The sequence below is a fragment of the Chiroxiphia lanceolata genome, chromosome 3, assembly GCF_009829145.1.
Source record: "Chiroxiphia lanceolata isolate bChiLan1 chromosome 3, bChiLan1.pri, whole genome shotgun sequence".
Taxonomy (NCBI): Eukaryota; Metazoa; Chordata; class Aves; order Passeriformes; family Pipridae; genus Chiroxiphia; species Chiroxiphia lanceolata.
In genome coordinates, this window is record NC_045639.1 from 16879985 (window position 1) to 16896488 (window position 16504).

Genomic DNA, 16504 nt, shown 5'->3' on the forward strand with positions numbered 1-16504 from the left:
ATTGTGATAAGAGTTTTGATAATATTTATACCTGAAAAGTAAACAACTACACATTGATGGGTTTTGATTATTTGTGTTTTATTGCCCTGTGCTTTGGATTCTATATCGTTAGTAATTCTAATAATTTCTTAGAAATCTACCATACAGCCACAGCCTTTTTTTTGCTCCCAATCTGTCCAATAAAAGAAGTGCTATACATGGAATTCTTGCAGACTTTCAGTGCTTTTTATATTGCCATTTACATATTTTATATATACCATTATATTGCATTCTGTTCTGTCAGCTCAGATACTTGGAAATCCATGGATTTTGGTGAATTTGTATAGAAACAGGGCTCTGCATTTGTGAGTCTGACTGTTGGCTTAAATACCTCCCAGCCAACTTCATGCTTTGTTAATGGGTACAGTAAAAAAATCTCATGTTTTTTTGTAATTCTGATCTTACCATTAAGAGCATTTCAAAGAAAATATTATATATTCCACAACCTGCTAGAACTTACTTTATTCTTGCCAGTTTCCTTATTTTCTCTAAGCACAGAGCAAGTTCTGTTCTTTATCTTTGATAGTCTGCTAACAGGAGCTAGTTTTGCAGCCTGCTGGGGAAATATCAGTAATACTGGGGGTGTTTGTATCTTTTCAGTGTGAATGTATTACTGATTCTCTATATGGTTTTTATTAAAATTATATGTAAAAAATTGCCCTTAGAAAAAAAATCTGTGTAGATTTGAGCACTAGATGTGGTTGAGCAGTGGATGTTGGCACTGTCTGCTAGAACGTCATCATAGACAAGCTGACCAGTGTGCCTTAGATAAGCAGCAGTGAGGTGGAGTGAAAATTAACTGTTGGGCCCAGGGGTTGTGATCAGTCACACGAAGTCCAGCTGGAGGCCAATTGGTGGGATCAAAACTGGGGCCAGGTTCTTTGTAAATGACTTGGACAATAGGACAGAGTGCACCTTCACCATGTTCACAGGTGCTAAAAAAATAGGGAGAAGCAGCTGTGCAGTCATTCAGGTAGACCTCGACAGACTGGAGAACTGGACAGAGGGAAATCTCATGAAGTTCAACAAGGGATGTAATAAAATAAACCCAGTACATGCTGGGGGGCCAACTGGTTGGAAAGCAGCTTTGCTTGAGGTCCTGGTGTATAACAAGCTTAACTGTAAGCCAGCAATGCAGGCTCACAGCAAAATAGGCCGGGAGTATTCTGGGCTGCGAGGAAATGTGTTGCCAGCAGTCAGTGGAGGTCCTTCCATTCTGCTCAGCCCTGCTGCAGCTGCACCTGAAGTTTTGTGTCCAGTTTTGGGCTCCCCAGTGCAAAAGAGAGATGGAACTACTGGAACAAGTCCAGTGCATGACCAGGAAGATGATTAAGGTGCAGGAGCATCCTTCATATAAAGAGAGGCTGAGAGAGCTGGGATTCTTCAGCCCAAATAAATGGAGATTTGGGAGAGAGTCTGTCATTGATGTGTATAAATAAGTGGTGGGAGGGAATGAAGACAGGGGAGCCAGGTTCCTCTCAGTAGTGCCTGATGAGAGGACAGGAGACAGTGGACACAAACTGAAATACATGGAGTTTCATCAGGACACAGGAAAACCTGTCTTTTCTGTGAAGGTAGTCAAACACAGGAACAAGTTCCAGGGAGGAGTTGTGGAGTCTCTTGCCTTGGAGATACTCAAAACCGAACTGGACCGAGTCATCATCAGCCTTCTCTAGCTGACCTTACATGAGCAAATGAGGTTGGAGTAGATATCTCAAGAGATCTCAGCCAAACTAAATGTATTAAATTCCCATGTTAAACTTCCACTAGTTACTAGAATTTAATGTTCTTAAATCTATGCTTTTGAGAAGTATTTGAGACTTGGATAGATCTAGATGATTATGTACATTTAGAAAGCATTTTTAAAGCTTAAAAAAAATTTATTTTTTTTTTTAAGAATATAGATAGTTGACATTGGATAGGATGTTATACATTGATGGAATTTTTTAATTTAAAATTCAGTTGTTAAATTTAGTTCTCAGTGCTATGCATGTGTTTAACTTCATTTACACAACTTAATACTTTGAGTTACGGTTTTAGTGTTGGATTATTTGAATAGTTGAAGGTTTCCTTATCATTAGGCTACTGTGTTGCTCCAGCAAAATGGGAATCCTGTGTCATGAGAGCCAAAATTGCATTTTTTTGGTATATCCAGTAACTCAGTTGTGTGGGTTTTAAAAGTCCTGAAGAATGAGTGTACAGATCCGCATCAGTTAGGTGAATCTTAAGGGTTTTTTTCAGTATGCTTTCAAAGCAATAAGTTAAGCTCTTGGAGATGTCTATACAATATACATCAGTTAATAATGAATAACTGAAGCTCCAAAGGCTTAATGTATTTTTCTAAAACTATAAAACATAAGAAACTAATACTATAGATCTTGTTTTGGAGGGAGCATAGGAGTGCCACTGAATAGAAGATATTTATCTTGTAAAGATATTTACAAGATATTATCTTGTAAAAGGCTTGTGAGCATAATTTAAGAAGTTTATTATTCATGTCACAAAGCAGCAGATGAAAATTTGATTGTCAACACATTTAAAGTCTTGTGGAAATGGATTTTGCACTTTCTTCATGCACTTGGAATCGATGAGGATGCCCAAGTTATTCTGTATCAGGGTGTTAAAATCTTTGTTCATCACCCTTACTGTTATGGAAAGTATGGGGGAAAAGAAACAGGTGTAAGATTTCTGCCTGCACCTCATCCTCCTTATAGCTGGTATAATTTAGCAGATTTTTTTTCACATATTTTAGTGTCTTTTTCTGAAAATGGGAAAGACTTAAACAAATACAGGGAACAAATTAAAAAAAAACTCCTTTAAGTTGCTTTATCAAAATTTTAAAGAATCAAATTGGGATATACATTATTACATCTTTAATATTTTTTAGTATTTATGCTCCTGTTAAGAGTCACTGCTTCTAATGCAGCCTTCCTGGAAACAGAGATTGGAACTCTAAGCAGTAGCTTTCAGGTACTCTGTACTTCATTGGGAATTCATTTGCAGGCACATGATGTGATTCTTGGGGCTGTCCTGTGCAGAACCAGGAACTGGACTTCGATGATCCTTCCTACTCAGAATATTCTATGATTCCGGTTAATCTGTCCACAATGATGCTTGAAAGTAACGTCATATCAGTGCCTGTTAAATTAGAATGCTTATAATTAGTTTGTTAGTTATTAGTGTTTTTTTTCTATTCCCCATTTGCCCTTCCAGTTGCTGTTTCACAATTAAAACAAACTAAGCTAAGCTAAAAATATGTTAGTCCCGAGTTTCACACTTAAGTTTCACTTTTTCTAGTCATATTGACTGTCACTAAAAAGAGTGACATTTCATTCTGTAAATACAGCAAAGTGCAGAAAGGTTCTGATTTCTTTAAAGTCATCTGCTTTAATGGCAAATAAGTTTTATGTTTCATTAATACACCAGAAATCAAATTTATTTTTCTCCATGACTTCAACTAGAGAAGGTCACACCTTGTATTTTATGTTGTCAGATCCTGTATCATGAGCAGTGTCAGCAGTTTCTGGAACTGTGGGCCACTGGAGGTCTCTCAGACTTTGCCTTAATCTGAGTAGTCTAAAAACCTTACTCTCCAAAAGTATCTGTTTAATGGAAAAAGAAGATGGTAGGAAAAAAGGGAAAGGGAAGCCTGGGAAATAAATTAGATTACAAATTAATAGAGTTAGTTTCATTTTTATGGGTCTGTGCTTTAATCCTCTACTCCTTTTGCATTCTAGCAAAGGATATTGTCTTCATAAGGGAATCCAGAGTATCTAAATATTCCATGTTTAGTGATGGGACAGTGGATAAAGTTGATACTATTTTGTCTTGAGGCTTACTGTATTTGGAGAGGTATAAATACGAAAAATATTCAGGTAGGCTAAGTATTAAAATGCAGCTGAACCAGCTACTGTTTTCTGAACATCTGAGTATCTTGGTTAGCTTTTTTTAATGCCCATAATATTTTTTGCAATATATTAGTTTTTATGCTTCGGTTACTTTTTAATCTGTGATTCCCACAATAAATTGTGGTATTTTTTTCCCCTCTCTGTTTTCTTATCATTCCCACTCCACAGTACCTGGTTATGGATTACTATGTTGGAGGAGACCTGCTTACATTGCTCAGCAAGTTTGAGGACAGACTACCTGAAGATATGGCTCGTTTTTATTTGGCTGAAATGGTGATAGCCATCGATTCAGTTCATCAGTTGCATTATGTTCACAGGTAAGTAATTTGAGCTCCAGATTCCTCTTGGAGTGGTGGAGTTACTTGATGGACTGAAAGTAGTTCCTCTGAAAGAGTTTAAGCTAATAACGAGTACTTGCTGCAATAGTAAGCATGATAGAACCTACCTGTCTGCATGTTGTGGTTGTTGGAAATGTGGCTACACTTGTACCATGTGGTCACAGACATGAACGAATATCCGAATGCATCTCATGAATCTTGCACACTGGTTTGTTTGAAAGTTAATGATCCATTATTTATAAAAGCAAAACTGGAAACCTGTTTGTGAAATAGGATCAACTTTGAACAGGTTTATTGAAAGGTCAAATTCTGTTTCTTCATTAATCTGTTCAGTCTGTACTGAAGCTGAAAACACACCATTGTCTGCTTTGAATTTTTATCATCATTTTATTTTGGACTTTAATTATCTTTAGAGTAAGGGCATTGTGCTAAATAAATACATGTACTTAAATTGTGATACCTTGGTACATATATATATATATATAAAAAAAATATACATATGTATATAAAAAATACTGTGTTCAAAGGAAAATGTTAAGTCATTCTTGTCTAGCTATTTTGGAGACTGTGATTGATTTTTCCACAAAACTAGTATCGTCTTTTCTTTAATATATAATTCTCCACTGAATTCCATGGTAATTCTTTTATGCAGAGGAAGAGATTACCTTACAAGAGGCAGAATTTTGAAATGCACTCAACAGATGTACTTGACTCTGACAGAAGTCAGGAGGAAAACTCCCAGTTCTTTAAGCTGAATCATTAAGTTGGCAGAATGAGCTTGTTTGATACATCTGTCTATCGCCCTTAATTAAAGTCTGTACCAACTATACCTTTTTTTACTGTTCCCATTTGGCTGCTTCACTGCAGAAAAGGTGGTTTGGGGATTTTTCCTTTTTGTCCAAGAAGTGTATTGCGGTTGGTTTTGGTGTGTTAGTAAGGTTGTGTTTTGTTTCCTTTGAGATTCTGGCCTTTCCTGAAAGATGTGTAACTAGGAGTGCTTTGAGGTGGGGTGGTGCTAAGCTGCAAATTGGACCTCTGGAATATTTTGCAGTGTGATAGTTTTGTTAAAGAACTATGTTTACCTGCTAAAGAGAGCTTTGTGTGATAATGGCTTATGGAAGAACCCAAACAGAATACTCTTCTTGAATGTTGAAAATTTCAAATGTGTTATTTCTGAAAAACCATTTTTTTGCTTAGGACCTGATGTCAAAGGTTTTTGCTTTCAGTTTTATTTGGATCTAACTTTTAAAATATCTTTGTGGGTAAATTGGTGAGATGCTGTCTCCTGTTGCCAGGTCCAGAGTACTTCATGTATTCCATAAGTTGACTTTCATCCAGTGAGTTTGCATATGGAGTAGTTATTCTTCGCAGAAGAACAAATCCCTACCTTTTCCTCCAAACGGATCAAAACCTTTGTGATTCAGCACTGTTAACATGTAATATGCAACAAATGTGATGTTTCCATCCTCAAACAGTTAATGTCCCCAAGATGAAATAGGTGTTGCTGTAAAATTTGGGGTGAAAATTAAGTAGCATTGCAGTTGAAAACAACATGATAGTTATTATGCTTGCATATTTATTGCTATGAATGTGTAACAAAAAAAAAACCCAAACAAACCCTGTACATTCCCAGTCCTTTATTGTTTGACTTGTGGCTTTGCCAGCGAGGTTCATATGTTTATAAAGTTCTCAATGCTGCTTTGGCATTTTATCATTAGTACTGCTGTAATACAATGCCTGTTTATAGGGGCATGTTTGGCAAGATTAAAAATGTAAAGAGCACTTGAGTATATGTTAAATGATCACCCTTTGAAACAAGACCTGTTCCACTGTTAGTTTTATTAAGATGTTTGCAACTGGTAAAGCAGAAGAAAGGAAAAGAAAGCATATCATCTAAATGCCACTAATGCTCTTTTCCTGAAAGTTTAACCATGGTGGCCACATCCTTTCTAGGGAGTGTGTTGCACTCAGCAAAGGACGTAGGAGAAGAAGGAGGAAATACTACTAAAGGGTAGATTAATGTAGCAGCTGCAGTAGTGATATTTCAGATGAATAACCAGTGTGCATCAGGATTTGATCTGAGTTGCGGCTACTGAACTAGAAACCATGCTTTAGGCATGTTTAGGTCAAAGCTTTTTTTGTACAATGAGGTAGCAGATTGCTTTGTTTTGTTTCCTTTTAGTGCCCCAGTTCTTTCAGGATAGATTTTCACATTAACCATGCATAGTGTTGTACTTTGATGATAATTTTCTATTTTTCTATGAATGTTTCTGTGCCTTTTAAAAATTATATGTCTATTTTTACTGTAATTGTGTCACTCCTGTTGCATTTTTCTAGCATTAATCATTTTTTTTGTTGTCAGTTAGTTTTTTTGGGAGTGATGCTGATTGCAGTGGCTATTTGTGTGCAAACCACTCCGGTGTCAAGTGCAAGACTTTTTTCTTTCTTGAAGTGCATTGGCCAAGTTTCTGAAATGTCAAATACAAACAAACCTCAGCATTACTTAGGTGACTGTATTTCAGGTTTTGGAGTTCCAGATTTGAATGCCATTTCTGCACTAGCATTGTGGGCTTACAGGATGAATTTATAGAGGGAAGGAGATCAAAATCTAGGTATTAATAAAATTGTGCAGGGAAATTGAATGAAGTTTTCAAAGCTGTCTCCTGATACCTAATGAAATTAAGAAAGAGAAAAGTTGCTAACTGAAAACAACATCAATACTAGCATTTTTAGGATATTCTTGATATTTCCCCTTTATATCCACTTTTTAGTTCAAATAAATATGTGATACAATATTTCTGAGGTAACGTCAATCAGAACATAAAACTTCGATAATTTTTCATTTCTGATTAATTAATTTCTGTGAAAAAATTATGTGGTATTTTACCTGATAGTTAAATGATGGCTCAAAACATTAACAAAATGGCCTTTTCTTTAATATGTATTGTAGCTTTTGCAATTGTTATGAGTGCACCAGCACTGGCATTACCAAGTGATGTTGACAGCTCCAAGGATAGCTTTAGACAGAAAACTTCATTTAAGTTAAATATAGGTGCAGGTGTTCACAATGAGAAGGAATGTTAAGTGTATGTATCTCTTACAAATGCATGAATTCCTTGGGACTTCATGTAAACCTGCCTACCCCAATACCTTAAATTACAAATCTGTGCTAATGAAGTGATGCATGCTTGTAGGCCAAGGTTAAATATTGTCTTGTGCCAGTTTTCTGCAAACTGTAGTATCATACAAGGTAAGATTTTCCATTTTTTAGGCATCAACGTCAATTTGTCTTTTATATAGTTTTTGCTCCTTTTCTTTGTTTTCCTTTTTTTCCTCTGAAAAAAATCTCCATGTGCACTAATATTAATTTCAGTTTCAAGGTTGTGTTATTATTTGATTCTTCTTCGTGGCATATGTTAAAAGCTTATATTTGCATGCATTATCAGATATCCAGGTGTGAGCTGCAGTAAAACTCTTATCAGTTCAAGTTAGGTAGCTACACTTTATTTATGTGTGTTAGATTACCTCAAATGCATAAAATTTCCTTTTTTTACAACTCCTCCATGATTTTATTGGTGAGCCACATTTTCTCTGGGTTTCATGTAAAGTGGAAATGCTTGGTTTTGTCTAGATCCTTTTAATTAAAAAGATTTGAGAAGGCCTGGTTGCCATGGGAAGGAAATTTCCCCTGAGGATTGCTGAAGATGCCCTAAAGGCAGGTCCTAGTGCCAGGCACAGTGACTGTGCCACTGGTGGCTTTGCACACCCCTGCCCTGTGTCTGTGCTGCTGCCTTTTGTGCTGTCTTCCGAGGCAGACCTTTAGTAAGGGTGCATCTAAGTCTGTTTCTGTCCTAAATTTAATTTGGGACATTCCAGCTTCTTGAATAGTACAGAATTATAAGTGTTAATATGCTTAAGTAATTTCTATCTTGACTTTCTTTCCTCTTCCTATTTTTAATATGCAGGGTTGCACAGTGATTCAGGGCAGAGCCAATTTGCAACTAGGGAGCGTTCAGCATTTAGGCTCATGATCTTCCAGACCACTGCAAAAATATTAATTTAAAATAGTTTTCATATATTGGCACACACCCACATTAAACAGTCGTCTTTTTCTATTGAATGATAAAACAATCCTTACTTACCTTCTTACTAAGAAAATATTTTGGAAGGATTATGAGGCACCTATGTTAATTATTATTTTTGTTGGTTAAGTTTATGGGAGGATAGTTAAGACTACGGGGCAAACTCTTAAGTTACATACATTTCAGATGTTGTCTTTTGCATGTGAAAAGATAGGCATGCAAAGCATAAACATGCCTACTTCCAGAAGGTATGTGAGATTACAGTTAGCTCCATCAATGTGTTTCTGGATTTCTAGTTGCTGCTGTCTTTTAGTTGGAAGGATTTTAGCATTCTAAACCACCAGGTATTTATTTTTTTTTCTTTCTGTTTTCTCCATCAGCTTCTGAATTCTAAGCTGAGCTTCACTGGAACATTTGAGTTCTTAAAATGTAGAGCAGCAGAATTCTCTGTGGAAGTGACATCCTTTCTGAGAAATATTGAACATAGGGGAATAAATCCATTAGAGGGATAAAAGAACTGTCTCTTCCCTATCAGGCCAGCCTCTTTGCTTTTGACAAGGAGGTACTATTTGTCCTCAGTAGACATCATCTTAGGGACATCCCTCAAATATTTACTGTTGTTAGCAGGCAGCTGGAATCTGGGATTCTTTGTAGGATGCATTTCACTTTCAACTATAAGTTTCTGTGCCAGCGTATCCATTTTTGTATTGCTGAATAAGTGGTTTTCTGTCTTCTGGGTGTATCCCATCTTTCCTGATCATTAATTTACTTAAGTGGAAAATTCGGGGGTGGAAGGCCCATCTAGGGAGTTAGCTGCATTGCGCGGTATGTCTGAGTTGAATTGGCACAGGGATGAGCCAAGTGCTGTGGTAAAGTGAGCCCTAATTGTGGGTTTGAAAGAAAGCAACATCGTATTTTAAGTGTTTACCAAACTTTGCAACAGGCATAATGTTGAATACACACATGAAGATGTCCTTACAAAGTGCTGAGAGTGAAGGAACCAGGGCTAGAAAAATAAGGAAAAAATAACATAAGGTTATTTTGATAGTTACTGAAAATGCATTGCTTTGAAATGTGGCATGGTTTAGTTTTACATGGAAAACTTCAGGACAGAAAGTTATTTTAGTGAGTATTCGGTAAACCGGTGCTTCCTTACAAGGTATTCCTTGACAGAGGTAGGAGAGCTCTGTGAATCTGGGCTGTGTTTCCGCTCCATTTTTCCACTGAGGAGGGTCTGGATACAAAGGTTATCTTCATGGACTCTGGGCTTTCATTTTGCCCCGTGACCCCATATGGTACAAACGCTGGCAGCTGCTCTCATAGTGTGCCCTCAGGGTGGCATCTGACCTGCAGTGGGGACTGTATGAGATTAATGCTATTTGACTAGAGTTTGTTGATAGGATTTCCAGAGGAGCCTGTGATGACCTAGAAGCATTTTGAAATAAAAGACCCATAGATGCTTGGATTGCCAAGAGCTGGTGGATTACACTGGCTGTACCATCATGTAGAAGGCAAATGGTTTCCTAAAGTGTCTAGTGGGAGCATTAATTTAAGTGAAAGCTATGTGATGGGTGACTGAGCTAGTGTAGACCTATATATATATATATAAATATATATATATATTCTGTGTTACTCAAGCAGAAAGAATTTAGAAATCCTAAATCCAGTGCCTTAAGTGACAGTAGCCTTTAGTAGTCTTTCAGCAGAGGTGCTTTTACAAATGTACCCTTCAGCCTTTTTTTCTCCCATTGTTCCTTTGTTCCCAAGATCCAACCTCCAAACATCCCCTCTGCTCTGCTGAAACAAAGGTTTGTGGCACTGTGCAGGGGACTGAACAAGGACACCAGTCCAAGTGAGAAGTAACTTCACATTTTAACTAACCTGGATCAATTCTCTGATTTGATGAAGGACAATAGTAGGAAGTTGCTTAAAGCCGGTCTTTCCAATAAAATCTGTGTTCATCACGTTGTACCTGTTTTTCTCCTACATCCATTGAGTGGTACTTTAGATATCTGGCGATTTCTTCAGCTCTGTGATTTTAAAGAAAAAGGGACATGAGAAACAGTTGGAGGTGGAGTATCTAAAATGTCATTAGCTATAATAACCTCAACAATAAAACCTTCCCCTTTCATGTCTGACAGCGACCTCCTAAAGAAGGAGATTCTTGATCATTGTCAGTTGAGAAGGCCAGCAAGACAAGGAACGCACCCCTCCATTCTTTCTGCTGAGTCCCTGCCTGTCCTTTAGCTAATACAATTACACCATCATTAGAAAGAAGACTCATAGGGAAAGGAGGAGTGTGTAGATATGAAGACTTTTTTTCTTTTTCATGTAGATTTTTCTTCTGGGTGCGGTTGCTTGAAAGGCAGATGATGTGAGTAGTCTCTCAGATGGTATGTAATGCTGTTCAGGGAGGAACTTATGGCTGTCATAAAACAGAAGTGTGTAAACGCTTCTAAAAGTGAAAATGAGGGAGGTACACAAGAAATAAAGTTTGGTTGGAAAGGGTCCTTTTTTACCCTTAAGGGGAAAATTATTAATGCCAAAAGTCTTCTACAGAAAAACCCGTGGTCTTCCCTTCCAAGTAATAATGTTTATAGCTACGCTCAGTGGATGCTAAAAGTGATGGAACTTTCCAAGAGCTCCTGCTCTCTACCATAAGGATTCATTTTACTTTGGTGTTTGCATGAAAAAAGTCCATGTTGAAAAAGTTGTACCTCCGACATGAGATCTGTTTCATTGTCTTATGAAGCTGGAGGTGTTTGCGGAAATGAATAACTTGTTTTGAGGACAAAACATTCCCGTTTGCAAGCTGTTTTTATGTGAGTTAAGCTATAATTTTACACTCATTCTTTTCTGACTGTTTCAGACCTGGAAATACTTTTTCCTGCTACTTTCTTTGGTATCCAAAATCAACATCGGGAAAGTAGGACAAAAACATCTTCCTTATTTCTGAAATTTTAGCCCCAGTGACTGTGGTTCTGAGGGTATAATTAGGTATTTGTTTGGTGGATGATGATAGAGTTTGTAGTTAATGCTTTCCATGATTTTTGATCATTTATTAAGTTCAGAATGATGCAGACAGAAATGAGGATGGCAGTTGTGATGGAGTCTTCATTATTCTCAATTATAATTGTTTTTTTCTTATGGGAGACTAATTGTCTTGTGTTTTATCTTCTACAGATTTTCCATTTCATTATCTCTTTGTGAACACAGTATTTATTTTATAATTACCTCCTTTCCTTGTGTCTCCAATTTTCATTTTTAATACCCTGTGTGTTCCTCAAGTTCCTCCTTAGACTGCCTCTATTTTATTTATGATTATGTGCCCTTTGCTTCCTTTTTTGTATTTGAAATACAATTGGGTTTATATTATTAGATTAGATAAGATTAGAAGTTGCACAGGACAAATTCATTATCATTATCTGACTTGGAGTGTCATGTAGATTTGTCCTTGCATAAGTAAGCAATAATGAGTTGGCTTTAGAGTTCAATATTCCTGCAGTGTTAGTATAAAATCACAACACTGAGATGCTTGAATATGTTATAAGAAGTGGTTTTTAAACCATTCTTTTACCTGTTTTCGTGCTAAAGCATTCTTCCCAGTGAATATTTGGTGCATTTGGAGTGAAAATGTTTTCACTATCTTAACTTTCAGATTGGACAAGTAGAAATTTGGTATTTGAATTTCTGAATTAAATGGCAGTTACCTCAACCACTAAATGTAGTACTTCCTTTTTTCATAGTAAATTAAGATAACCTTGCAAGATATCTTATTCTTGCACTGATATCTTAATTATAATATGATTCCTGAAAGGGCAATTAAGAAAGTACCAGTCCAAGTAACCTTGTCTACATTGAAGCTGTTCTACAGTAAGCATTTCCCTCATACATTTCCAGAAGAGCTGTTGTTGTATTGTTAGAAGAACCTACCTCATGGTCCTTTTGAATCACAGCAAAATATTGCTAGGTTTTAACTTCTGTTTTAACTTCTTAAATGAGAAAAAATAGGTCACTTAACATCCTGCAAATTAGAATACTGCTTACCAAGCAGATGCTTGCATAAGGTCAGGCTTGGTTCATTTATGGAAGGCTTCATGGTTGGGGTCAGAGAAGCAAGACCTTGTGGAGCTTTATCCGAAAAGTTGTATTAAAATCTTTATTGACTCAGGTGCTGTGATGTTTATGCTGTTCAATTTTTCTTTATTAGCTATTGGGGGGAGCCTTTAGCATTTCCTTGTGCAGCAGGAAGCAGTGATATTACTGCCACTGTAACTGAGTAATTCTTAATCAGATACAGCGTGTGAAGTCCTGGAGAAGGACATTAGAAAGATACAAAGAGAAAATACTAGTAGAGGAGAAGGAAGAAAAAATGTGGAGGAAGGGCTAAAATCTGATCTGAATCTGATCTAACAGTAGCAGTTATGTCTTCCTCATATAGGAAATTAAACTTTTAGCACAGAAAGGAATTTATTTTTATGCAAGTACAGCTCTTTTAGAGTTCTATTTAAGTTTAAGGGCTGAAAATTCGGGCCTTCAGTTCCTTTCTGAGATATTTTAGAAATATGTATTTGCTTTATTTTTAAGGAAACATTGTGCCATGTCAAAAGAAAAATGTTTTTTATTCATGCAACTTGAATACAAAGGCTTTTCCAATAACACTTTATTCTTAATAAGCATAATTTTAGTGTGTTTGAGCAAACTATACTCTTTATTTTTCTTATTTTTAAATTTCTGGGATGTTTTTTCTACCAAGCTACTGCAGATACTGGTGATACTGGGATACATTTTGACCAAATGCATTTCTTCCTTTATAGCCTTTGGCTACAGTTCCTTCCTTAGTGTATTGCTGTGAAGAGTTTAATGCCAGTGTCACAGTGCTTATTATATTTGTGATCATGCCTGTCAATATGATTTGTTTATTTGTTTTCTAACCACAATGAAAGCAAAAAACACACACTGAACTATTTGTGTCATATGTCTGTTGCTGCATGACACAGTAGAAAAACTGTAGACAAATGCTTCAAACTTGGTCTGGCTTAATTCTGCATGTATCCTTGCCTTTTGGTTGGAATAAAGATTATGTTACAGGTTGAACTTGCCCAAACACATTCCGAATGCCTTGTGGGATGACAGTCTTTAGGATACATTTTTATTCTTTTCCTCAATTTCTGTTTTGTAAAAATAATGAATGTATTGTTTTCAAATTCTTTCCCTCAAATTATTATCTTTTTGCTGTGAATTAAGCATGATAGGGGCCTTTCTATTAAATAGAGCTATTGTTCTTTCCCAAGAGTTGCTCTAAAAAAAACTATAAAATATTCCTGTGTAAAAGGATGGAAGTGCAGTTTTGATCTCTAGTGGAGTAACCTTCTAAAAAAAGCATATTCTTACAGTCATCTTCAGATGCCAGAGATGATATAGGCTAATTTAAAACTAATTTTACGTATAAATACATTGTAGGTGTAGTAACAGCCAAGCTACAGCTGAAAGTTTGTGGAACTCTTAGCTTATGAATACTTCCAAAAAGGCAAGTAGGTTTTGGAACTACAGTAAATCAGAAATCCACATATACTATACTTCAAAGACTGGTTTTGATCATGGAAGAGTGTGGCAAAATAGAAAGGAGAACTGGAAAAGACAATGTTTCTTTATTTGTGTGTGGGTCTAACACTATAGTGATGACAAAGGACTAGATTTCTGTACCACAATGACTACTTGGTTTTGGTTTGTTTCATATACTATTGGAGCTACAGTTACATTTTGGCACATGTTTGGTAGCCTGAAGTTTCTTTATATGTAAGTTAATATTTTAGGGTTTTCATTTACAGATCACAATTTTTGAAGTCGTGTTTCATGCCAGTTTTGAATATGGTCATTCTTCAAGTTGTTCAGTCTTAAAGTTGTCAGACATCATTATGAAATTTTACTGACAAAGATTGTAAATGTTTTTCCGGATGACATTTTAGAAAGAGCTTGTGTTCTAGCTGCAGTATTTCTCTCTTTGCTAGAATATTTCTCCCAGTGAAACCAAGAGCCATGGTTCCATCACACTGGAAGGGTACAGATGTACTAAAATGATTTGGTATACCCAGTTCCTTCTGTCATTTACAGTTGATAAGCTCTTAGTGTATAAGTGAAGTTTCTGCTGTTACACTCAACAGGAAGGTATTTACATTTTACACTGTTAAATGTAATCTGATTTCTGTTATTATAGCCTTCAGTTTCAAAACTGATCCCGGAGGATTATCACAAATAATCTTCCTCTGATTTTATTTCCTGTTCCAGCACTGTGCATTGTCATCTCTCTTTTAACCAGTGTCTTACCAAGACCTTTGCTAGTACTGTCATTTGTTCTTTCAGTGATGTTCTTTCTTAAGTGAAAAAAATCTAAACCCCTTTTAATACAGAATTCTGTCTCAATCCATAATATGTGACAAAAATTAGCAGATCTTGATGAATTGTGCACACAAAGGAATTCAGATTTTGCTCCCAGTGTTTGCCTGGTCTAATGTGGTATTCCTTGTAATCATTGCACTTTATGTTTAAGGAAGTGAAAGTTGTTTAGTGTTAGTATAGTCTACATGTTTTCTGCCTGCAATAGCTCCAAATAACATTGTCTTCCTGTTCACCTGTGTCACAAAGCTGGTATTCCTTTTTAAGAATGTAAAATTTAAAAAAATGATAGGAAATGAAGTAGCAAAAATATGATTTATATTGACAGCACTTGTCAATGTACCCAAAAAGAAATAACTGTCAAGTCACAGTTCTTTCATAAACATGGAGTCAGTCTTTGCTTACCTTGTTCCTTTAAAACCATGGTTCTTGGAAAATATTTGTCTGGGATTCTGTATTACTGATGTCACAGTTGCTTTTGACAGTCAAATGCTTAGGAGAGTTGAGAATGCTGAAATGTATAACATCCTGTTTGCCAGTTGAATATTCTAAGTGGGATTAACTTGTCTCTTACCAAAAAATCAGAGTTCTGAGGATGATTGTTACTTGTCACGGACAAGTAATGCAGCATTTATGTGCTGTAGCATCTGACTTCAAACCAGACCTTTGCATCCATTCTCACAGATTTAATTCCAATAAAGGAAAACTGATTTCTAATAAATGATATTTGACCTTAACAGTCTAATTTTTTAAAAAGTCTGTCATCAAGAATTATGCCAGTTCATTAGAAATACAAACATAGAAGCTGTTCAGTGCAGTTTTCCTGGGGAGATAAGAGTTCTGTTATCCCATTCTGCTTGTTCTGTCATTTTCCTTCTTTTTCTATGAATGTACCAACAGTAAAAAATTTCCATCTCATAATTTTAAAATTATTCAATAAATTCTATACTTTGCCAGTATCTACATGAATGCAAAACAGATTACTGATTTCCCTAATCTTTTGAGTGTGTTGCCAGAATCTATCTATGTTCCTGCCTGCTAAACCTATGTCTCAATGTATTTGTCTTCCTCCCTCCCAGTTTACACTATGTGTGTGTCTTGATAAAACTAAGATGAAACCTCTAACAGGGTGAAGCAATTTTGAGGATGTCATGTAAAAAAAAAATCTAGATTTTCACTGTAACATTAAGTGTGTTTCTTCCTGTTGCAGGTGCTGGTTTCTGTGAGTTAGACAGTGTTGTGTAACGTTTTGGCTGTACTTGTGTGATTCAGATCAATAAGCATTGCACAAACATGCCTTGTCTCTGTTATTGCCTCCCAATTCCTTAGTACCAGATCAGTGCAATGTTACATGTATAGAATATTGTTAGCAGCATCAAAAAAAATCTTTTAATCCCTCTGTTCTAGAAATAGTGATGAAGTAATAGAATTGTTTCTGAAACAGGAAATTCCTGTTGCTACATGAAAACATATTATCTTGAACAGGATTGAAGTAGTTTTTGGTATCCTGTCAGAAATTTTGACACAATCCTGATGTAGTTCTTGGGTTCTGTTTTGATTGAAGTTCTCTGTTAGTGGTCTGCTTGGGCATATTGCAGCAGTTACTGAAAAGCAAATGTACATTTAAGGTAACGATGCAGCTAGTGTGTGAATAGTTGAGATACACATGCTTGTGTGGGATTCATACTACAGGCTCCAACTTCATCTGTGCTTTATGGTAATGAGAATTGTTGGCTGAAAG

General features: G+C 36.2%; 1 protein-coding gene across 11 annotated transcripts in view; it reads left to right on the forward strand.

The window, feature by feature from the left end:
- Window positions 1-16504, forward strand: part of CDC42BPA (CDC42 binding protein kinase alpha) — a 187267-nt gene that overhangs the window by 73102 nt on the left and 97661 nt on the right. For all 11 annotated transcript variants that reach the window (XM_032683892.1, XM_032683893.1, XM_032683894.1 and 8 more), the window contains one exon: window positions 4116-4264. In XM_032683892.1, coding sequence (XP_032539783.1) covers window positions 4116-4264 — 149 coding nt within the window. The remainder of the gene's footprint in view (window positions 1-4115; window positions 4265-16504) is intronic.